This window comes from Helicoverpa zea, chromosome 5 (assembly GCF_022581195.2).
Source record: "Helicoverpa zea isolate HzStark_Cry1AcR chromosome 5, ilHelZeax1.1, whole genome shotgun sequence".
Classification (NCBI taxonomy): Eukaryota; Metazoa; Arthropoda; class Insecta; order Lepidoptera; family Noctuidae; genus Helicoverpa; species Helicoverpa zea.
This window is the reverse complement of record NC_061456.1, coordinates 11,256,801-11,283,047: the sequence shown is the minus strand read 5'-3', so window position 1 is coordinate 11,283,047 and position 26,247 is coordinate 11,256,801. Positions and strand designations below refer to the sequence as shown.

At 33.9% G+C, this 26,247-nt stretch overlaps 1 protein-coding gene across 1 annotated transcript in view; it reads left to right on the top strand.

Moving 5' to 3' along the window:
- LOC124630675 (cell adhesion molecule 3-like) overlaps positions 1 to 22,077 on the top strand; it is a 234,441-nt gene extending 212,364 nt beyond the window's left edge. The window contains exons 8-9 of the mRNA XM_047164639.1: positions 21,698 to 21,767; positions 22,062 to 22,077. Coding sequence (XP_047020595.1) covers positions 21,698 to 21,767; positions 22,062 to 22,077 — 86 coding nt within the window. The remainder of the gene's footprint in view (positions 1 to 21,697; positions 21,768 to 22,061) is intronic.
- Positions 22,078 to 26,247: the final 4,170 nt, after the last annotated feature.

Genomic DNA, 26,247 nt, shown 5'->3' with positions numbered 1-26,247 from the left:
AGACATTAGTGATGATGGACTGATCCCAGTACAACGTGACATGACCATTTTTGAGAACCGGATAACATGGTACCTCCAATTCCACAGATTAATAAGGATAATACTGATATATTATCCATGCCAATAGATGATGTCTGTGCAAGTACTCACGATTAGTATTTGTATTAAATGGGTTATGAATTTGACTGAACCGATTTGAAAAATCTGTCAGTGATGGGAAAGCTACGTTATCTCTGGAGAAGTAGGCGATGTTTTAGGTGTCCTAAAAAGTTAAGAAGTCATTTATTCAAAATACGCTGAAAATCATCAATTTAACAAAAGACAGTCAAATCGAAGTCAAAAAGTCGAAGTTAAAATCGTTTATTAAAAAGTACACTAATTAGATTAGCACTTTTTAACGTCAATATTACAAAAGGACAGCACCCCAAAACGCCTTTCAGCTGATTGGAAAGAAGAAGCGGTGAAGAACAAACTTCCCAGCAACACAGCTGTCTATAACAATTTAATAATTAATAAGTACCCTAGATGCTCGCACTTTAACACGCTTTAACACTTCTTTTTTCGGATCACAAAAAATCATTATCAACAGTTATCTCTTCCAGATATAGCGCAGGAGGAATAAATTCATCATAGCGGCCAACGCCTAAATACCATACAATGGAAATAACATGGGCGCACGCACCGACAGTGCGACGTCCTGTTAAACATGTACAATAATGGTGGACTAAAGCATCTAACCCCTGTCGCTCACGATCTATGAGCACATAAGAATAATATGTTCTCGCTCTAACATGCCTGGACTGAATGCGTCCACGCAGTAACCACACATTGTTTAAAAATATATTACAATCTTGAAGGTCGGGTAAGCTGTCTTCTCTACAAACTTCCATAATATAAACACCGTCTCGTAAGTGTTCTGCTACGTAAGATTTAGATAATTTTAAGTGATATGTCCCTAACGCATACATAATAATATCATTTTCAACCATACGTGGAAAATCTATGAAGAGATGGTTTGCATCGATTCTTAAAAAGATTGCTCGCTGCCTATTTAGACTTTTTAATTCTACATAATCGTATAATAGATTGGGCATATTAATTTTTGAATTTATTATTCTTATGAACTCAGTAGCATGGCTATTATCAACAACTACCGGATGAAAGGCATTTATAAGACTGGCCGCTATTCTAAAATCTATAAACATATGCTTAAGGGCTTTGTTAAAATATGTCTGCCGAAGTAGTTTGAAGCACTGTTTAATTCGCCCATTTGTAGCTTCGATCACCCAACGACAAATGGTAATCAAGCGTGACTTATTTGCTTCGTCTGTCGATAGCTGAGAAGAACCCCTTGCTTTGGTGGGAGGAATATGGCCTTCATAACCACATTCCTCTAGAGCTGGTATGCTATCTCTAAACCCTCGATTAAGTATTAAAACATCACCTTGCTCCAAAATCCAGTGAAGTGGGCTAACTTCATTATTTACTATGCCCGCCATAATTGTCGCATCAGAAGTCACGGCAGCATATGGACCTAGCACATCTATTATATATCCATCAGAACATACAATCAAAAAAGGTTTCAGAAGATTTTCGAATTTATGTAAACTATACGTCTGTCGTTGAAAAAGAAAATTGGAACTTTTTTCAATATAAATGTAAGTGCCGTCACATATAACAATTGCTTTTGAATTTTGATTATTTCCGAAAATGCTTTTTGGTATTAATAAATTCCGTTCCAAAATGGTGTCCCTAGATATACTGTTGAATCCCAAATGTGAGTCGACGAAAGTTGTTAAAGACTCCCTTGCGACTGCCAGTTTCCGTTCCAATGTGCGACGAGACATATTAAATAATGTAGCCAACCGTTCATTGGATTCGCCTGATCTCAATTTTGATAAATAAATACCCAAAATAGAACGAGGACGATTATTATCTCCACCCAGAGATGGTGTCTCACTCAATATCTGGGCGAATTGGTCATTATTTAGACCGACCCAAAAATGTAGCTCCGCATCAGTTAACCCATTTAACACATCAAAAGAGAGCCGAGTCGCGATTGCAGTTTTTAATATACTGCACACATCTGAAAACTGTTCTGCGGTGAATTGGTGGACCATGTTACAGTGATTGATTAGGTCACTCCAGTTATTATTATATAAATGCTCTATGCATACTCTAGCATTGCTAGGAATATACAAATTGCATTCACATAACAAATAGAATTTCACATTATGTGGGATGCGGTGACGAGTGGGATTGTGACAATAGTTGTAAACGCAATGATCACCCCTGTTAGGAGCTCTCCTATATTGAGGAACGTTAATACTTCCTTGTGCTGGTAGTTGGTCTGGTATTGGTGCAGGGACGAGTGCTTCTTGTTGTCTAATATTATTTAACGCTCTTTGCCAACAGCGATGACAAACAGCCCTTCCGTTATTGAATTCGATCTGAAAATGTACGTATCATGACGCATGAGATATTTATGCTTCTTTACTAATATAATAAGTAGGAATGTTTATAGCCTAAAGTCTTAGAAACTACTAAAAAGTACCAAAACAAGTACCAATGCCAAGGGGTATTGGGTTGATCGGATAACTGGGTTAAGGAGGTAAGATAGGCAGTCGCTCCTTATAAAACACTGGTACTCAGCTGCATCCGGTGAGACTGGAAGCCGACCCCAACATAGTTGGGAAAAGGCTCGGGAGATGATGTTTGAGTATGTTGTGTTTGTACTTACTTCTTCCAAAGCCTGTTGTCGAATATACTCTGCTAAAACAGGTTGCTGGAGCATGTTTGCTCCTAAAAGATGTCGCTGTGTTGCTCGATAGACCGATCGAGGGCATAAAACACATCGACGGCTTATTAGTTCCATCTTGAAACCTAGTTTTTATGGGTATTATAATGTGAAAAATGGAAATGTCAAACTAGGAAAATATTTTGTCGTAGATTTATAATAAGAAGATATGTTTTTTTTATAAAGCATACGTACCAAAGCGGTTTCAGTCGGCTATAATATACTATCAGGTGTTATATTTTCGTTCTCCGGTGGTTTACAAGGTTTTGCCCATAACAAAAAATGAAGCTTAGGGTATAAGCTATCATTTGATATGCGAATCGTTTTTATTGGTTATGCCGTTTAGACTCACCAGAACGGCGGAATACGTACACCATACGCTATAAATACTACCTGCTCAATATTTTTTTTTTTTCAATAAACTTGGAAAATATGGGCGCAGACACCTTCTGTGATATGTCCTGACTAATATGGACAGTAATATAATGCACTTAAACATCGCTCCCATACAAAATGAAGTGGTTCAAGTCCATAGGCTGTCCTATGCTATCAGGTGTTATATCTTCGTTCTCCGGTGGTTTACAAGGTTTTGCCCATAACAAAAAATGAAGCTTAGGGTATAAGCTATCATTTGATATGCGAATCGTTTTTATTGGTTATGCCGTTTAGACTCACCAGAACGGCGGAATACGTACACCATACGCTATAAATACTACCTGCTCAATATTTTTTTTTTTCAATAAACTTGGAAAATATGGGCGCAGACACCTTCTGTGATATGTCCTGACTAATATGGACAGTAATATAATGCACTTAAACATCGCTCCCATACAAAATGAAGTGGTTCAAGTCCATAGGCTGTCCTATGCTATCAGGTGTTATATCTTCGTTCTCCGGTGGTTTACAAGGTTTTGCCCATAACAAAAAATGAAGCTTAGGGTATAAGCTATCATTTGATATGCGAATCGTTTTTATTGGTTATGCCGTTTAGACTCACCAGAACGGCGGAATACGTACACCATACGTTGTAAATACTACCTGCTAAATAATCTTTTTTTTTTTCAATAAACTTGGAAAATATGGGCACAGACACCTTCTGTGACTCGTTCTGACAGTTATTGACAATAATAATGCACTTAAACATCCCTCCCATACGCAATTAAGTGGTTCCAGTCCATGGGCTATCCTATGCTATCAGGTGCTATATCTTCGTTCTCCGGTGGTTTACAAGGTTTTGCCCATAACAAAAAATGAAGCTTAGGGTATAAGCTATCATTTGATATGCGAATGGTTTTTATTGGATATACCGGCCAATTTTACCCATCATCCTTTATTCGTATTTTTTTTTTATAAAAAAAATATGACAAATAATCAAAATTATATTTACTATTGTAATCTATAAACGCAATACTACCCTCCATTCAAGTCCTGGCAGGTAATAATAAAGCACCTTATATAAATATAGATTTTAGTTCGTTTTAGTTCCTTACACCTTCATTATTTTGAAACTGACTCACACTTGGCCATTTTCAGATTTTTCCCTTTACCTTGACATAAAGACCTACCTCCATGCCAAATTTCAAGTCAATACGACCATTGGAAGTGGTCTAGGTTTTTGATGAGTGAGTCAGTGAGTGTATAGTAAAAATAGCGATTTTCTGACGTCAATATTTCAAGACCTACAATAGGTATATTAATAAAATTTTGTATTTTAGATAAGTGAGGGAGTCTCAACAGATACGAATATATATATATTCTATAGAATCTCTATAGAAATTTGATATGCGTAAATAAAATAGATTTTGAGTTATAGAGGGGTCGAATTTGGTCCGAAATGGTTCGTGTAATATAACGCACGGAGTGTCGCTTTTTTTGCTCGAACTTGGCGGACACACTGCCGTGTGTCTAGATAAGTGCAAAATCAAGTTACTCTGTCTGTCTGTCACTCTTTTGGGCCCAAACTACTGATTCAAATATCTTTTTTGTACATAGGTAGTTTAGAACCTGAGAAAATACATAGGTATATAGGTTTTTTGTCCGGGTACCGAGAGTCATCGCAAGTAATACTAGCGGAGAAGAACTTAAAATATTAACCCATATTCGTCTCGAGCAATCCAATGCTTTATTTGGGGTAAGCGTAACTTGTCTTCTTCCCAACATTCTCTCTGTGACGTCATCCAAGTGACATAATTTTTATATAGGCATCCCGAAAACCTCATAACATACCGAAAACTGCAGTACATAATAAAAAGCATTTCCCGTTTTAGCGACTATTAAACAATTTGCGCTCCGTGAACATTTTGCATATTACATCGGATCCAATTTACGAGTCACTTCATTAGTGATGCTCGCTTGAAGGTATAACGAAGCGTAGTCAGTTCGAAATGTTTTATTATTATTAAAATATTTTACCGTACGAGTATATGGGCGTAGTAGTTTGAGTATTTTTTTGGATGGTGTATATTGATTGGTAAAATCATCACATAAGGTAGGGTATCTTTAATATTCAGACCCTGAACAATTAGCGTGCTTTATATGCGAAATATCCATCGATTAGCCACACAACAATGCTAATCTAATTCTGCCATCTAATTAACTTAAGTGTACCAAACAATCAACCCATCTATATCATAGATTTCAATTTCATAGACAAAAATATCCCCCGTTGCAATTACAATAGTGTTTCACCATTCATATTTGATTCCACTCAACATCAAATTGTCAAAAGCCTTCTCTGAATAATTTATTAATCGGAATGTTCAAAGATTAATTGAAACATATAGAACTGTCAGCCGCAGAATTTTGTTCGCGTTTAATTTGATTCAGAAATACGAAACACTAAACAAATTACTGTAGGCCGGTGTCATATGTTGGACGTTGGCACCAACTTTTGTGACAATGTGTGGCCGGATTATGGGCATTGACACTGATGAATGGTAATTTGAAAGGCACGTTTAAAAGTCACTGCTGTAAATTGTACACCTTTGGCAGTCGTTATGAGTAGTCAGATGCCAGAAAACCTGACAAGGAGTATTGTGTTGTCCAAGTAACTCTGTTGAGGGGGTCAGATGGGAGAAGGAACACGGGAAGTGAACGTCAACGCAGGACGGAAAGCCCAGATTGATGATGATTAATGTGTGCCAACACCTAACGCAAATATTTGAGCAAATACTAATTTGCAAGTTCACAATTTAGGCAAAAAGTGTTGGGTCTAGAAATGAGGTTAGCTGAAGCTGGCATTACGATTTATTTACAGATTTGTTTGTAAATACTTTGTGACAAGCTGATGTTGACATTTATTTGATCAAATGTGAAAGTTTGAATATATTTTTAGAGGTCGGCTCGGTAACTACGGTCATATTACAAATATACAAGTACTGATTCGCATATGGTTCAAAAATCTTACTCATTTTCAATATAAAACTCTTCTTTAAGTATTTGATGATGGAAACAGTAGGTAACATATGTAGGAACGATAACTGTCATCTATAGAAACAGTAAATGAAAATTAGTATAGACATTGGTGAAAAGATGTTAAGAATTGATGAATTATGTACAGTCAAATTATCTTAAGTATATAGTTACTTTATCTTCACATTTTATATACATCGCGTCCTGTAGCCGGATGGTGACAAAAACTTTCTCCCGGGTCTAAGTTACCTCCCCTCTAATTTTCAGCCAAATTGGTCAAGCCGTTTTCATGTTATGTCGTGTCAACGGAAAGCGGGTTTCATTTTTATACATGTATAACAATAATATAGTGGAACTGCAACACAAATCTCCAACAGTACAATTCATTTTACAGTCAACGCCAGCCCAGAATGAACTCAACGAATTTTGATAACTTAATTGCTAATTAGTATAAAAGTTGAAGCGCCGCTGCTTACATTAACTTGGAAACAGACAAAACAATTATTGTATTAGTAGAAGTTGTTCTGAGTATTTGTATATAAAAGTAGACGTTTGTAATACTTACAATCTGATGCTGACTTCAGTATTTCAGTCGTGATGTTCCAAAGTTAAATTGATGTTCATAATGTTTGTCTTTTGTTTTAAGAATTTGTTCTCTGGCCCTTTATTGTGAAGGATTTAATATTGTTGTTCGGGCTATGGGATCTTGGTTGCTAAGATTTACTCCTCGTTTGACTGAATAGAATTCACCATCAACAAGAATGGCATATAGTTTATAAATTCTTTTTCAAAAAATGCGTGGCAGAATATAAAATAATTGTTTTATTTGATGCACTAAATCATCAATTATATCCTTCAACATCACCACTTCATTGGTCATTATTAACAACTGGTTGTGTTCCTGCGGTTTCACCCACGTCCGTTGAGCACTACTGCCCGTACCCAGATAAAATATTGCATAATTTACTCAGAAATAATGTAGCTTCCCAACAGTGAAAGAATTTTTTAAATCGGTTGAATAATTTTGGAGCCTTTACAAACACAAACAAAATGTTTCCTGTTTGTTATATCAGTATAGACTACCAGTGCTTGTCATTAATCAATATCTTCTGTCACTATATCACCTGAGATTCAGTCTAGATTTCCAGGTACACTTAATGGAGCTAAACTACTGTAATTGAGATGGTGGCATACCTGTGGCTAGCATTCGATCCCTTGTATATAGGAGTATATTATAGTTCGGCCATTCAGAGAATGCGTTCCTGACACGTCGCGATTGAACTGACGACGTAACTTTGCAATGGCGTTGCAGTTACGATAAAAATATTTTTGCTGGTTGTTTACCGTTTTAACAATTGAGGAGCATTAAAACAACATTATTATATCAATAATCAATGAATGTTATTACGTCGTCAGTTCAATCGCGACGTGTCAGGAACGCATTCTCTGAATGGCCGAACTATAATCTTCTGACTGGCTGGCTGTCCACTTCAATTAGATACTGAGGATATCAGAATAAGACATTTAGAGGCTGAAAGGAGGTATCGGATTTGAATTATTGCTAATATTTACAAGATAATTGGTCATGTTTGCATGATGCTATTGAGAGTAGATATAGTTTTTCCACAGCTACTTAACAGACTAAAAATTAAAATAACATGAAATCCGTCTAAAATTATTCAATTCAAAAATTAATAATTTTGTTTATTATACCTACACCTAAACACTTTGAATCGAATGTACAAATTAATTTTGATGAAAACAAATAGTTGGTCCGCCACGATAAAAATAATTTATTTTCATGTACAATAACCGCAGACGGGATAAAAACAAGTTAAATGAAACCTATTTCGATATCGAACTTATACAATTAAGCGGATCTACGCAAACTTCCAACGTACGCATTTACAGGCGCAAAATTTCAATTTCAGCATAAATAAAAACAGCACAACCTCACACTTGAAATTGAACTTTATTACAAGGTGTTAAGTTACATTTTTCATTGTAACGGTGGCAAATTTTCTACCAAAGTTATTGTAGCAGTTTGTTTATAAAACAAACAAAAGTGGAAACTTATCGGGAATAAATGAGAGCAATCGGTTAAACTGTGATCGTAAACAAGGTGGGTTTGTTACGTACAGTCGCAGAAACTTGCTTTGTAAATTAAAAATTGTAGTAAATTGGTTCTGTGAGTTGTGTCGCTAACGTTTCTTTGTTTTGGAGCGAGCGGAGGTTGGAGCGAGCGATTGTGCGAAGATTGGAGCGCTTTGTATGCGAATGTACAGTGATTGCTAGTATGTGTTTTTCAGCGGCGTTTTTCTTTGAAGCGAAGTTATATCGTCAATTGACAAGTTTTTGACGTATATTGCTTGAGTTCGAATAACTGATGTCATTGCAATTTGTTAAAAGTATTTTTTTTTTTACTTACATTTTCACAAATAATTTTATACACACCTATTCGTATACAATCTAAACTTAATTATTTATCAAAAAGCTCTCCATAATTTCAATCAAAATAACCATTAATGTGATAACCAGACCTCGGAATTAGATCAAAACAGACCTCCAAATACCAGGTGTAGCCCTCTTCTGAATGAAAAAAACGAACTTTAGCAATAATTCAAGAGTCGCGGTACAGGTGTTTGTAACTGCCCCCAAATGATTCAGTCGTGAACTTGTTAAGTGTTGAAATTTTTCTACTTGAACTTTCTAGGGTTACATTAGGTGAGAATTTTTAGAAATTGTTTCTTTGTAACTGTTGGAAGTGTACTTTATGTGAATGGAGGTAGGATTTATTTTTGTATGAGCAACTTTTATCTTGATAAGATTAAAAAAATAGACTAAGTAATTCATTACACGAGGCAATTTAAGAAAAGTAATGTATGAAAAAAATTGCCTAGGATTCTAAACTTAAATTGTTTTGATGATATTACGTTTACTACGACTTTTATACTTCATGTGTTTCGACTGTTTTCATGTTTCTTTTTGAGCTATACAATTGGAACACACACATTTTAAACAAGTAGCTGCAAAAACTCAAATCACAGCCACAAATATAACCAAAATTTCTGCCCAAAAACGCAATTTGGCAGCAGTAAGGGGTGAATTATAAAAAACAACCGAACCCGTGTTACTTTGCTGGCTGGCTTCCATTTCCATTAGTGAGTGTTTAGCTAAAGTGTTCCCCAAACTTGCTCCCATTAGGCACAGTCCTTTTTGTCTTTGGCCCCCAAGTTTTTTTCTTTCATTTGCCCCCACCATTTGAGTGTTAAGTGGATATTTTCTTATGCAAGTTGTTGAGTGACTTGGAAATAAGTTGGTATCGTGTGTATTGATTTAAAGTGGCTTCGGAAGAAGGTATAGATTTTAATGGAACAAGAACGAAAACACCCGACAGTAACCTTTTTCCGAACGATTCTGGTGAGATATTGCTCACGCAAGACTTGCATAACATTTATTTGCATTGTACTTAGGTACCCTTTTTGGTTATTTAATTCAATTAAAACAAATATTACATGACACACAATTTTAATCAACTGTATTATAAAAATATGGAAAATTAAATAATGTATCAGTGGGGATCATGCCCCAAAGGCTGGCCGTATTGCCACACTGGATATCAATGCACATTCTCCGGCCAAAGTATGTTTCAACTATTGTATTTAACTTGGTATTTTAAAATCAAACAGCTTTATTTATCATATTATTTTCTAACACCTCCCTAAAGAAACTCCACACAAATTAATTAAGTAATCCTAAAATAGAAGTTTCATTAGTTTTTGTTAAGAGAACGCTTGAGTTATTACATTTCTCATTGACTTGCTGGTTCTTGACTTCAGAATAGTTTTTCAGTTACAAATTAAAGCTATCAAGTTCTAGCCACTGCTTTTCAATTACATTTAATTCGCATTCGTCTAAAATATTCAGGTATTTTATTGGAATTTTGAAAATGATTAAATAGTTTAGTTGCAGGGATTTTCTCTATGCAATGTAACTTATATATATACATTGTGGTATCAAAATAAGACACAAGCAAAACAGTTTCACAAGCGAGTGACCCTGGACTTACTATGGTACATTAGCTATGCGTTCTCGAATTAATAAACCTTTTCTTAGATTATCTAAATATAGATTATCAAACCAGAAGCCAGTCACTTGGCTGAAATTCCCGGTTCTATGTATCGCTCTGTAGAAAACATAGAACTAATCGCTAAAAATAACGATAACAAAGTTTTCATTGACTTTTACCAACTATGTTGGGGTTGCCTTCCAATCTACTCGGATAAAGCTGAGTGAGTACCAGTGTTTTAGGAGGACTAACTGCCCATCTGACCTTAACCCAGTTGACTGGCAACGTTTTACATTAAAATAATATTTTTTTTAACCCTTTTACCACCGACATATTATAAACATCACGCATACTACATACATTATTCTTCACAAGGTATAATCAGTAATGAGCAAGGATTCCTACATGTACGTTACCACATAACCTGGTGACAATAACGTCTCATGATTAATGTTAGCGTATGCGTCACTATTTTGGTGTCAGGAATTCTTACTTGGTGTCAAATATATTTCAAGAATGGCAGACCGTTATCAGTTGAAAATAAAGATCAGTGTCAAAGTTATTAACAAATCGGAAAATACATATTTTGGATAAAGGCAAATCCAACGAATTGAGACCCACTTCCGAGTAAAAACAACATGCTTTAGTTGTTTTGAATCAAAAGTCTGACTTTGGGTGCTTTTAATTTAATGAACGATACAATAATTCTTATGTCTACCTTTGAAATATTTTTAAAAAATCTCAGCAAAATTACTTCACAACAATACTCCGCCATTTTACAATACGCGAATAAAATCTGTCAAAACTTGTGACGTAACTAAATTTCTGTCATACAGCGCGGTGCATACTAAACACTGGTGGCGTACCAAAAATTGTCAACACGCGTCGCTGTTTGAACGTTGTTAAACGACCGTCAATCTTAGTTTAAACTGCGTTTATCTATATTTTATGATTTTTCGTGTACATCTTTGTTATTTTGTATTTTATGAAAGTTTTAAAAAAGATTTTTTAAATGACAAAAATAACATGAATTGTATTTTTTTTTTAAATAAACATCAGTACCTACTTTGAATCCTTCTCCGCGTTAGAGGAGGCCTGTGCCCAGCAGTGGGATGATAAAAAGGCTGTAACAGTAACTTACTTTGATCATATTTTTCGGTACTAGAGAAATAAACATGAAATAGTTTTGAATATGTAAAGTGACCTAAAAAATATACTTTATCCAATTCCAAACTATTCCAAACTATTCCAAACTAATATTATAAATGCGAAAGTAACTCTGTCTGTCTGTCTGTCTGTCTGTCTGTCTTTTCTTCACGCCTAAACTACTGAACCGATTTGTGTGAAATTTGGTACAGACATAGTTTGAAACTTGAGAAAGGACATAGGATAGTTTTTATTACAAAAAAAAATAAAAATAAAATTATTCCGGACATATAGCGCCATCTATTGGTCAAATCAAAAATCTGCTGGTAGTCACTATTCCACGCGAACGAAGTTGCGGGCAAAAGCTAGTTCTATCATAAGATAACACAGCGTATGCTAATAATATCGTTCTTCCCAAAGATTGTCAAACGCGTGTCGCCGTTAAACGACAGTTTATCTTAGTTTAACGCGAGCTTCCCCGATCCTCGTATCATTACAAGCCATGCACTTGCATAAATGTCACGTATTTGCTTGATCTTCTGATTAGTTTTTGAGCTGAATTTAAACTGTTTTTGTTGGTCATGTGATTAGTGAGGTGACTATCAATATGAGTCGTGAGGTTAGGTTATATTAAGTGTGGTAAAATGTCCAATTTCAAAGATATGTCTTGGTTTTTGGATTGTACCTATTTAAACTGTATCGAACCAACGATACAGTTTAACTCTGACTCTGGTGACTCTGATGAGAATTTGAACTTGTGGTAGAATTTTATTATTTCGTTCAATTTTACAAGCAACAATACACTGTTATGTTACGTAATGGTTACATATCACTCGCATTTTTCATGAAATAAGTGTGAACCTATTGCAGCAGTCATTCATGAAAATGAAACGTATTTTTAAATAATTTGGAATCTGTATCTAACCCTAAGTTAGGGTTATTTTTCTTATCAATTATTTTTTATCAAATATATACTCAATTTTCTTGCTCAGTGTAAACAAAATTCTTAAATTACACTATAACCACTCCTACCATTCTCACTCAGCTCCTAATTAATCATCAAACGAAAATGATCATTAAATCCACTAATTCCTTTGATTTACGTGCCAATATCGTATATCTATTGCGCCGAGGGAAAATAACTGAATAATTAGTGGAAAAGCCCGCGGCGTTAAAAGCAAATAAGTTTTGTAATAAATTACAATAAAAGTGTAACCTGAAACTCCATTATTCAGACGAAGGGAGTATCTGCCTTATGATAAAGGCTGCTTCAGATACGGTCAGTTTTAAATTAATCTTTTAAATTAAATTGAAAAAATCTATAGCTAGTTTTAATATTCAAAACGGGCGAATACGATTTGATAGTTGAGTAACCTGAAATTACAACATGAAATTTTTTTCTAAAAAACATCTTTGCTTCTTAATGCAACACATTATATGTCCATTTCTCTGGTTTATGGATATAATGAGTACAAATCGCCCAGTATTTACAGTTTGCTTTTTAAGTAGGCACTAACACGCTTCGAGAGAAACTTAAATGAGGTCTTTGTTCCAAATAGGAAGAAACCTACAAGAAAATATGTAAACCGCTGTTTATTACATCATAAGAATACCTTAAAACCGACTATTAACGGCTATACTTAAAGCTCTTAAAATAACATGACTTTTTAAGAAGGCTTAAAACGTTAACTCGACAAGATTTCACCAAGACTTATTAGCTAAGAGCGTCAGGTAATTAAAATAATTTATTATACTTTCAACGTTGCTGCCTTAGCTTTAACGAATTGATCATCCGGCCACTCTTGTTCCTTTAAATATCTTAATGATACAAGCTCTTCCGGCCTAATCCGCCTTTTTATATTCTATTTTTTGAGAAATTTTTACTTTCGATTGTAGTTAACACTCTTCTTACCAACTAACTATACCACAGTTAACATCATCTCATCATCCTCCGAGCCTTTTTCCCAACTATGTTGGGGTCGGCTTCCAGTCTAACCGGATTCAGCTGAGTACCAGTGCTTTACAAGAAGCGACTGCCTATCTGACCTCCTCAACCCAGTTATCCGGGCAACCCGATACCCCTCGGTTAGACTGGTGTCAGACGTAACGACTGCCAAGGATGTTCAATGACAGCCGGGACCTACAGTTTAACGTGCCATCCGAAACACAGTCAGTGGTGTCTAAGATATACTTAGAAAGTACATACAAACTTAGAAAAGTTGCATTGGTACTTGCCTGACCTAGGATCGAACCCGCGCCCTCATACTTGAGAGGTTGGTCCTTTACCCACTAGGCCACCACGACTTTTTTTTCACACATCATCAACATCATCTGATGAACAAATTTTCTGAAGATTGTCAAATATTTAATAATTTTGTCTTCACCATTCCTGTATTATTAGCCGACTTCTCAAAAAAGAGGAGGTTCTCGGAGGTGGTCGGGATCTTTTTCAGGTTAAAATACGGACTTACAAGCATTCTCTCCACGCAACTTATTTCACTTTTTTATGCAAGAAAGCAGTCAAAACCTGAAGAAAAACATCTTAATCTAAAAGAACACTGTTACCACGTCCTTATATTCAAGAAAATATCTATCATAACCAACAAAATCCCTTCTGAACACGTCCCAATTCAACTTCCACGTAAAATTGAATTAAGACATAACGATAAAAGTGTAATTACCATAAAAACTGCGTGTAGATAAATGGGGGACTACAGGGACGGGGACTTCGGGGGAAGGGAGACTAGGATCCCATAATTATGTATGCCTTTCATCTTACCCATAATTATGTTCAAGGGTCGTGAATAGTGAAATGTATTACGGATAATGTTCTAGCTTCTCATTTTAAACCAATTTATGGAAAATTGTGTTTGCATGGTTGCTCGCTTTATGTTGTACTCATAATACATGGTGATGTAGATGGTTCTGTGTCATTATGTTCGTAAGTAATTTATATCCGTCATGGGGGCCTATAATTAGGAAAACATATTTGGATGTTTCTTATGTTATACTCTTTCAGTTGTTTTTTTTTTCACTTTAACGATATTTTCATCCACGAATATGACTAAGGGTCATGGCACAGTATAGCGGCACCGCAACAGCACGGCTCCACATCAGCATTTAAGTTGTCGTTCAATTTAGAGCATTAAATCGTGTATATTATAATATATTTCGTAATGTCAATATGAAAAAGCCACGAAAAAGCCTTCTCATTCAAAGCAAAAAAATGCAAACCCGTACAATACCTATAATGAACTTATATTTCTTTAATTTTATTATAAAAGTTGAATTTCAAAGCCAAAATCACATTCAGCAACTTTAATAGAATTTATCTCAGCTCACGTAAAATTAAGGTTTGGTTAGGTTAGGTTAGACTATAGAAAATTATATTTTCTTGATACTTAGAGTATTCGCACACTAAAAACTTTTAGTCAGCCGATAGTTTCTTTAGGTTCGTTAATCAGTATAAAGCCGGCTTTTTACTATGGGATATAATATAATACATAATACGTCCTGAGATATATTTTAGCGCTCGTCATACTTTTACCTTGATCTATAATGTATATTACTTCCCAAACTATACTTAATTTCATATTTTTTCAAAATGTATGACGAGCAATAAATTATGGTGTTTAGGTGGTATCAGACTAACTAAAAATTATTTGAATCAAGATTTTCTTTAAAAAAAAAATTGCCAACCATTGACACAACTTGTTGGCCGACTGTTTAGTCTGCAGTGTGTAAAATTTTAATTCAGAATGACTAGCAAAAGATAGTATAATTAAAAAGAAATCTCATCAAGTCTTTACTTTATAAGATAAACTTATATTGAAAAGTTTTTAGTTTTAAGATGAAGATTGATGTTCATTTTAGTTTACATATACATAGCGAAAATCGATCTCAGTGGCGTGCACTTGGAGAGGCCTATGTCCAGCAGTGGACTGCGATAGGCTGATGATGATGATGATGATGATACATAGCTGTTACAATTATCATGTGTGTACGAAGGAAGTACTTACTTCGCGCACAAGGTTAAAAAGTAGTATTAGTTCCTTTCTAGAAGTCTGGACTGTCTGTGAACCAGATTTAAATCTATTTAATAGTTTTGGCGTGAAAGCGAAAAGTGCCACATACATACAGAGTTATATTCGCATTTTAATCTTACCGAAAAACACGATTAAATACTTTCACACTACACATTAATTAATTCATTCCCACTAAACCGCAGGTGAAAATCACTTCGAAATTCATAACCCAAAATGTTAAGCACGAAATTTTTATACGAGCGCAATTCCGGCCGTATTTTAAACGGCTCTATAAATTAACTGGGCACAATACATGTTGGATAAATCGTTGTCACATAAGAATGTCGCTATGGGACGAGGGGTCTGGAGGGGGTTGCCAGGGGTGGGGGGGTCGTAATAACAGGGGTATACCGCAGTTAGGTTAGGCGACTTGTTATTGCGTTGCATTATTTATGTGTGTGTGTGTGTGTGTGTGTGTTAGTTGAGTGGTCGCCTTTTTGATTGTGAGGTGGTTGTTGCCGAGAGTTAGTAATAATAGTGAATATCGTGTTCTTCAGAGTAATAGGTTAATATGATATCATCTCGTCCTGAAAAGTTTTGGATCATATGTAGGTATAAGCAATATATCTAGCTGCTCAGTACAGTATGTCAATTTCGCTACTAGGATATGCTCATTATTTTCATCGGGCAATTTATATTAAAAGCCTCTAGCTTATTAAATAAAAATCTGAAACATCAATAAACATTGAAAGCTAATTTCTGAATATTTTGAAAAAGGGTTAATGCAAATTAAACATCTTAAATTATTCTGCATCGTATCTGTATTGTAGTTAATTAACTTTTTAATTGTGTTACGAAGAAATTACAGTGTCAGTTGTCAGATTAAACACGTCCGCGAGTTTTGTAGGAAACTGGACGGTTAATTAATATTTAGTAGGATTTGTACTGGATTGAGTTACCGAATACAATTAAAGAACCAGTACAATTATTGTACTTTTATAAATGTGTATGAGTTTCGGAAGGCACGTGCACTGAGTCCAAACTGTCATTTGTTTCAGAAAGCCAGAAAATCTTACCTCTCGTATTGCGTCGTCCTGGTAACTGGGTTGAGGAGGTCAGATAGTCAGTCGAATCATGGTGACATAAAAAAGCTGGGAAAGAATTTGACACCTATGTATGATTACAACAATGTTATTTATAAATACTCAAACAATATGTTATTTTCAGCTAGGTATTATTCGAAACGTAAATTAAGTTAGTACTAAAAGATATTTCAAGTAGTAAACTATGAAAACTATATCGTGGCCTATAAATAAAGAATTAATTTTATAAAGGAAAACAAAGAAAAAGTCTGACCTGCCACTGACAGGCTCACGCAAAAGTCTTCGAGATATAAATAAAATAAAAAATCTGATTGATGTTAAAGACAAAAGCGAAGTTTTCCCTTCTTAAGAAAATACAAGGAATAATTTTGTATTAATATATTTCTTGTTAAGTTATACTAAAAGTTAATAATTTATTCGCAACTTTTCTAATGAAAATAGAACAGTTTTGTTGGTTTTTTCTATTCCTAGAAATGAAACTAATCATTAAGTTTGTATTGTTGATGAAATGTTATTAAAATTCATTGAAATACTAATAAAACAACAAATATTTCATTTTGATTAATATGAGTATACAATATCGCCCTATTTTCTGAGAACTTAATTTAAAACAAACGAAATATAGGTACCTACCAATCACTCGACCCACTGTAGTTTTTAGAAAATTCTATTACAACAATTGAAACATTTACAAACTACAAATTCTACGTACCCCAAAATACTACTACAAAAAACTAAACTAACAAAATAAACGCCTAATCCAGTTGACACGATTCCCAACTAAAAATACTCTAGCAGATAAGTACATGTAAAACGCGCAAAAAACATTTTAAAAGTCAGCTTAAAAGAAACTGAACATCGAAACACTTTAAGAATTCGATCGCTAAGCAATTAGTCGAAGCAAATTCTCTCTGTTTAACGTAAAAAGCGCTTAATTAATCACAAGAGCTTTACTAAGCAGAAAAGAAGTTACTACAAGTTTTTCCCAAGAAATATTTGAGTTTGGACTTAAGGACTTTGTCGCACTGTTAGCAAGAACGGAAGAAAGATCAAATATTTTTTCAAGGAAGTTTCTTTTAGCGTGTTTTTTTAGAAAATGGTTCAACATTTAAGCTGAGTATTATATTAAATCTGATCATGAAATTAAATCTTTTCTCACTTATGCTTGTACCATATTTAGACAAGAGTAAAATAAAATAAATTATAACAACAGCGAGTGAGTACAAAAAAAATATACAAAAGTATAAGTATACAAAATATGGGTCATTCGTCATCTCGACACACTTAACTCACCACGAATGTGTCCACTTGGTGAAACTCAAAATTTTAACATTTATCATGTCGTCAACTCGACACGTTGAGATTTTGATTCGTGTTCAGTTAGTAAAACTTAAATTATACACTTTTATGTTTTCACCAAGTCGACACGTTTTAGAATTTAACCCGAATTCAAGTAAAAAGTACAGTCGATTACATTCCTTTTCTGTGTCACAAATATCATCGGCCACTGAACGTCCGCTTAGCAAACGCTTGAAACGCAAATATGGATTCCCAAACTCCTTCACAATATTTTTTTTTTAATTATTAGTGGTGAGTTAAGTGTGTCGAGATGACGAATGAACCCAAAATATCACCATATTCAACATACATGATACCAATTTTAAACCACAGTAAGTAAGCATAAATTCCTGTGTAGAGTAGATACCTGATACCAATGTATACTTCACCGCACGACACATAAAATAAGCCACTGTTTCTCTCCCGCTATCAACGAGACCTACACCTTACACATCCCTCAGCCTGATCGGCCCATGTTTACACTACGCTCAAGCATTAAGATGAGATAAAACCGTATTTATAGCCAAAGAATCGTATTTGCTTTTATCATAAACCGGTTTATTATTTGTCCTGGTTTGTTGTTTGTCACTGATATTGATGTTGCTCTTTTATTATAAGGTTACTGAAATACGTGTCGTTTGATTACCCTACAAATGTGTGTCCTCTTAAAGAATTTCATTAGGTATTTCACTTTTTGGCTTTAAATTTAATCTAATAGGTGATGGTTTTAAAACTTTTATTCATATTAACCAATCGATTGATGGCCAGTAAATTAGTTCTTTTGTTTGCGGTTTATCTTTTGATTAGGGTGAAAAAACTCTGAAACCGGCCAAGAGTGACATCAATGAATTTTCACTGTACAATAAAAAAGGCTTTGATCAATTCAAATTATGGAGAAGTTATCGCCCTGTAGGGTTTCATTCGATAAAATGATTGAAATGAACCATGGAGTTTCTTGCCCGTTCTTCTCCATAGGGAGCTACTTTCGGAATGGGCAACTAGAATCAACTTTATTTATATTTTTTTGACGTTCATAAGTGCTTGTGAAAGCCTAAATGAAATAAATGATTTGACTTTTGACTTTTGAAAATATTTTTTACGAGTATTGATGAATAATTTAAGCCTACGTTGATATTTTATTTATTTAAATAACTTTATTACCATAGGTTACGGACTAAACAATTTATTTTTGTTCCTCAAACTCAGACATTGCCTCTCATTCAGCCAAACAACTCTCGAAAATATATTCCAAACAGTTTTTTTACGAAATCACCCGATACTTTGTTTGATGGGCCAATAAATAAATAATAGCACACTATTTGTTTAGGTTATAGACAATACTATTCAGAACGAATAAAGATGAAGATGTCTATTATAATGACGTTAATACGATGAGTTGGTAAATGTACTGAGTGGTTCCTTACAATGAAGGAGATCTCTTGTACAATGTACTAGCTAGATAATAATTAGTCTTAGGTTGTCATATCTTTAATAGATAGTTGAGAATAGTAAGTAGTCAGTTATAGGCTACTTTTGTGCTTAGGCGTAATTCACTTACCAATATATTCATTGGAAACTTACTACTCTCTTTACTATAGATACTGTTTTACTGTATCCTGTTTTGTATAAAACTCACTTACTCCTTTTGCAAAAGTGTGTCAAAATGTGTAATTTGTGCGTCTTATTGATTGATGCTGTAGTTATTTCTCAATCAACAAACTATATTACAAAATATCTTTGTATTACTTAATACAATGTCACCATAATTAAAGCAGTATAAATACCCCAGTAATACTGCCATCCCCTCAAAATCTGGCGCAAACGATGCATCTTTATCGTCAACATTAAATTTTGCTTATCCGCAACACCGCGAACTCGGCTGTGTCAATACCCGATGTTTGGCAAAAAAAATAATGTAAAGAAAGTCTTGATTCCAGTCAAAGTTTTCAGTCGGTCTGTTACCGGCCAAATACCTGATCTTTGTAATGTGCGTAGTAGGTACTACCATTCATCTTCATACTGGTTTATGAGCCCTAAGAAGCTACCAGCCGACTAAAAGCTTGCAGTTTGTGCTTACTCGACACCCCGCGAACTGGGCTGTGTCAATACGGTTGAGCGGCCGGTCATTTGTTACTTATAGGGAATTCTGTTTTGGATGTTGATAAAAACCCGGACCCAGATCGATAAAGATATTGTGACGGAGACACGGGTCAGTTTAGGGTTGGTCTGTGTGGAAAAGTTTAAATTTTATTATATTATTTTTTTTTTTGTTATTTAACACAAAAAAAAACTGAAACGTAATTTATTCATAAATTTCATGGAATAGGTATAATGTTGTTAGTAAAAAACCTTTTGTTGGTTCCTTGATAATGTTTCAAATGCTTTTATATATTGAAGGGAATATAATACTTTTATTGGAAATAAAAACACGCAATACCACTCTTTAATTATATTACCTTTTTAGCTTTTACCAAAGCTTAAATAAGCTTAAAACTATGCAACCATGTGAGTAACTTAATTTACATAAAGTTGCGGCTGAAATGGCTTGTAAATAGACAAGAGGTTTAGAAAAATATTTTTGTACAAGAACTTTTCAGATTATCACAGCATTTTGGCGAAGTTTGAAAACACTCTTTTTGTAGTGTTAAATAAAAAAAAAAAAAAAGAAAAAAAAAATATGTTTAATTTTTCATAAATTTTCATACATTGTGCGTTCCAGTTATGAAACATACAGCTTTATCCCAAAAATAATCCAAATATCTATTATTCAATGTCATAAAGATGCAACCATACAGATTTCCATGTCTTTTACTCCAATAACTTAAGACAGAAGGATAAATCTACAAATCAGTCGTTCAATTTTCCACGCTACAAATTTCCAAAAAATATCGGCAACCTTAGCTTCGATATTCCACATCGGGTCACCCAACTCCTAATATGCTTCTTTTACCCCCAAATCTATTGTTCATTTGATCAAGTTTATTAAATAAAGATCCTTTTGGTAACATGTGGTTTCGGGAAAAGTAATATTACGCTGTCCAATGGCCGTCTCGTTTGGACAATAGTTTTTGCATTCGTCCAATTTTAACGTTCGTACATTTTTTGCGAAATTTATATTTTTTATGCTGTCGTATTTGCTTATGATTTGCGAGAATTAATACAATGGGGATTTTATTTCATATTTTTTTAATGGAAGAGGATTTTTTGCAAGCGGATATTTTTAGTACTTATTTTAAAAAAATAGCACTCTATGTATTTTAAAATTATTGAATTTCCAGTCATTTTTAGTCCTATTTTCGTTAATAAAAATTGCATTATGAAGAGTCATTGTGGGTCGAATCTAAGTTCTCTTTTATAATTTGTACGACGAAGATATATTTTGCTTATAGTTCTTGAGTTGTAACATTCTTGTATTTTGTTTGTACAAATATACTTAATATTATCCAATATTATCACGTATTGTTAATCTTTTCAGAATATTTTTGGTATCCGTCGCCGCGTCGTATCGTATAGAAAAAGGTACTAGGTATTATTATCTACTTATTAGGAGAAAGTTGTTCGAGTTAATTAGCTGATTAGTTCGGCTTTATGTTCCTTGAGGATATAATAAGGAATTGTTAAGTTGTATATATCTTACTTAATATTGAAAAGGTTAAAGAATATGGGTTATGTTTATTGTTTGTTCATTTTATAAAAAGTATTTATACGTAACCTCGAGACCAAATTATTTTGTACTGTTACTGCAAACATGACCGTATTTTTATAACTTTTCATTTGGCTTTGATTAAAATGTGGTCTTCTTTCACAGGTCCAGTTGCAGAATCGCTGCTACTTATGCTGGTTAGCAGTATTTTTGCAATGCATGACGTCATACTTAGGTAAGTACCTATATCTCAAAAAGTTACCTGATCTCTCCTTGTTATTAAAATAAAATAAAACTTAAATAAATATATTGTTTCCCAAAAAAATCATTTCCAATTTCTAAATCTAGCTTAATAAGTACAGCTATATAATAAAATAAGTAAATAAAAATAGAATTTACAATACAAATACAATGTTGTAATATACTTTATAAAATACCTACTAACTTTTTGTGATAAAAACACAATTTTAATATTAAAATGAACAAAATTAAATTATTTCGTTGATTAATTTATTTTTTTAAATTCCAGGAATATCCTACGATGATGTCTGGCTCCGGACGACTGGGCTGCTCCGATTTATATGTAAATAAGAGGGAATTTTTAATATAATAATTGAGTTTTAAGTTAATATAAAATAAATAAACATAATAATATTGTAATTTAAGAAACCGTTTAACGTATACGGGTCGTCAGCTAACCGTGGTGAATTTATTTTAAATTAAATATTTAATTACAGTAAAATTCTGAGAATGTGCTGGTAATTTATTACAGAATTTATTTAATTTTGACTTTAAATTATTACAGTGTCCGATTACAGTTATTAAAGTTTTTTTTCATCCTTGAATTACGTATACCAACCAGCTGGTACCCACAGTTTCACACGCGTCCTCAGGGAACCACTTCTTAACCTCTAAGTAGCTAGACTCTGTGTATCAAATCTTTTGAATATTGTGGCATAAAAGTGTGACAGACAGACAGTTTCTTTCGCATTTATAATATTAGTAAAGAAACAATTCTTACAATAATAAACATACTTCAATTTCAGTTGCTTAAAACATACAATTTACTGAAAATCTCAATCCTATATCGATGTACCTAACACATGAACAGCTATAGACTAAAGGCACTCACCAAGTAAATCTGTTTATTGAAGCTAATCTCACCAGTTAGACGGTTTAACGCTAAATGGGTTAACGCATAATAATATTAGAATAATGTTCTAACATGTTATTATCCTTTACCCAACCATATCGCTGGTTAATGATATGATATTGCTTGATCCGTCTTATTGCTGGGACAACCTTGGAAACAAGGGCCCCAGTTCACCTAAAACATGAAAATGAGTTTTCTTAAAATAACTGTGACGGTTAAAGTAACTGTGTGTGTATGTGTGTTACGTTCAAGTTTTGGACGTGTGTGTAACAAACGTTGGTTAATCAAATAATTTGGTACCTAAAGTCCGATAGACGCAGTGCGAGTGTCTTTGCCATTTCCTAGTAATGAGATTTGAGATACATGACATATTTTTTTACAACTCCGAGTACAAAATGGAAGTAGGTACATTAATCCTGAATATCTTTTAACTTCAAACTATCGGCAATGACGTTTTGAACGGGCGTTAGACCACATTTATGGCCGACTTTACTCCTCAGTGCCATAGATCTATCATCACAGAATTGACTGTTATTGCTAAATAACCCGAACCCAGTGATTGAACGATTATATCGATTTACAATGATTATTGATATAACAGTCACGTATTATTAGATTTGTGTAAATAAAGGAAAACCATAAAAGATACCTAGTCTACTTCATCTTGTCAAAATGTCAACCATTTGAGATTGTAAAAATTACCTAAGTATATATAATATTATTGCATCTACCCATCGAAAGAAATAAGTACCAAAATATCATAAAAATAGCATCATTCTCAAAATTACTTCGCAATGTACTTTGTAAATTCACATGATTTAGATTTCAATAAAATTACCTACCTTAATAAAATAATTCTTACCAAAAATTAATAATGTAATTTGGGTACTAAAATATTGTACGAGAGACAATATTTTATACATAAATTGTAATTTAATGGCTCTGTAATAAATTAGTTAAGCACATTACAGGTTTATATTCTACTTGGGCATAAAACACGGTATAGATGTTTTATTTCACGAAAGCGGGTTAGCCTTACCTGTGTGTGTAAGTCTAATGCACGTTGTCTTTGTATGTCTTGGCCACTACTAAATGTTCCAGAGCCATGGAGAATCAAATGACTAGCGGAGGTACCAAAACGAAAAATATCCTGAGAAAGCAGCGCAAAAATGCGGGTGTTCAGGGGACGAGAAACGTTACTGTTTTCGCCCTTATACGCCTTCCTGAACCCGACCATTTTATGTAATACCAAAAATCGTTGACAGATGTCTCAAAGAACCCGAACACATCGTTAGTTCAGTCTTAACTGATCGTTTTAACCATGCCCATAGTACGTTTTTGACCTGGAAGAAGGCACCTGACCTACCTGCATTATGGTATCTCCGCTTATCTTTCCTTACTCCGTGGCCAGATCTTACGCATACATAGACAATGTGCATGTATATTTACACACACAACATGACATACCCGCTTTCGTGAAATTAAACATGGTAATTTGTGAGCTTTTGTTTTCATATCGCATACAACGAATGATTCACGTCTTTATCTTTTTAAATACAAATATTTATTCAATTTAAATACCTATTGACTTACTAACCACTGGATTATGACAAAAAAGGTCTAGAAAAAACTGTAATAAATTAATGATATCGGAATATAAACCGTTTTCCTTCGCAACATGAGTCAATTTAGCTTGTTTTCATAGTCTACTTTCTTGGTTAGTAGGTCAATGTAGGTACCTATATAATATAGGTTTATAAAAAGCCACGTAATTATGAAAATGTATATAGTTATGTAATATATAAAAAAAGATAATAAAATTAATGGATGTCCTTGTAATAAATTGTGTGATCTGTAGAATTTAGTAGATAAAAGATTAGCCAAAGTTAAATTTAAAGTGTAATTAATCATTCGACGTGATCATTATGAACGTGCGATCCTGGCGTAACAACGAGCACACACGACGCAACTTTCGCGGCCGACTGAAGCCAATAAAAAAAAGTTGCGCAACTTTTTATAACTTATATTTTTAGTTTGTACAAAATATATGTGTAGCTATCCTGTTACTCTTCATTGAGCTTAGAAAAGTTACTGATAATTACGTTAGTTAAAATATAAAATTAATTGTGACTCGCCAAGGCTAAGATGAAGTTTGTAATATAATATAATTGGAAATCTTAAAACTTATAACGCTATTAAGGACGATGTAAAAATGATTCCTAAGAAAAATAAGACCTTTTGAGATCCTTTTGACTTTGTTTATTAAAACTAAGAACAGTTTTATTAAGTTAATTTTATATTCGACGTAAAGAATCTACCATAAGGTCTTCGTAGTTATATTTGTGATAGCTAATACCCTTGAATATGTAAATTAATTAGGGAATCCAGACAGAAACTCGCGATATTAACATGCCACTCCAAATGTATAGTAAATGTTATAGTTTAATTATACAAAGAGAATGTAGAATTTGTCAATACATTTTTAATGAGTATAAAACAAATTGCAAACTGTGCAACTAATATGTTGTTCACCAAGCTAGATGCCCTTTTCTGAAAATACAGTTTACTTTATTTTGCAACGCTACATTAATTAAACTCGTTAAGACAATGCAATAATAATGAAAAAGCGTTTTTTGGCATAGTTCTATCCTAAATCTTATTCATTACCTACTTTCTATTGAACAAACACAATTAAAATGTTACAAAAGACTTGTTTCTAATTAGTATTTACCACGGAGAACAAAATGACCAGCGGAGATGTCATAGTGCAAATTCTCCTAAGATACGCCAAAATACGCGGGCGTTCAGGAGACGAGGAACGTTACTGGCTCTGCCCTTACACGGCCTTCTGTGACACGCGCCTATTTTTTTTTTTTCAAAATAAATTTAGCAATCAATCAAGATCAATCTTTGACGGATTAGTTTTATTTTGACACGAAACCTAAACGTCTCGTAAGTTCTAGTAACTGATCACGCCTACGGACGCTGCTTGCCCTACAAGAAGGCGCTTGACCTACCTTTCTTATGGCATCTCCGCTATTTTTCCTTTCTCCGTGGTTAGTAACATTACTTAGACAAATTAATAAAGTACACTACTAGACAGTGAATTTCATAAGTTTTATGTAACGCCACTTAAATAGTACCAAAATATATCTTAATTCAAGCAAAACGCGAATACAAGTATAGCATTATGTCTCGTTATAAATCAAGAAACACGCAAAGTATGCCCAAAAAGCAATTTGTATATTTGCCAAGTAAAACATTAGCATAAAAATGCCAAAGAACTTCTGAACGGTGAAAAAACGTTCCTCGCATTTTATGTCTGACTGTAAGAGTAATAACACACTGCAGACTTAATAGTCGGCCGATAGTTGATCCAATAGTTGGCAAAAAATTTTATTAAGAAAATCTTAACTCCAATCAGAGTTCTCAGTCGGTCTGATACCAGCTAAATACCTGATTTTTATATGTAATGTGCGTTTTACCATTCATCTTCATACTGATTTACGAGCCGAAACAATCTAACGGCCGACTAAAAGTTTGTAGTGTGCTTACTTGAAAA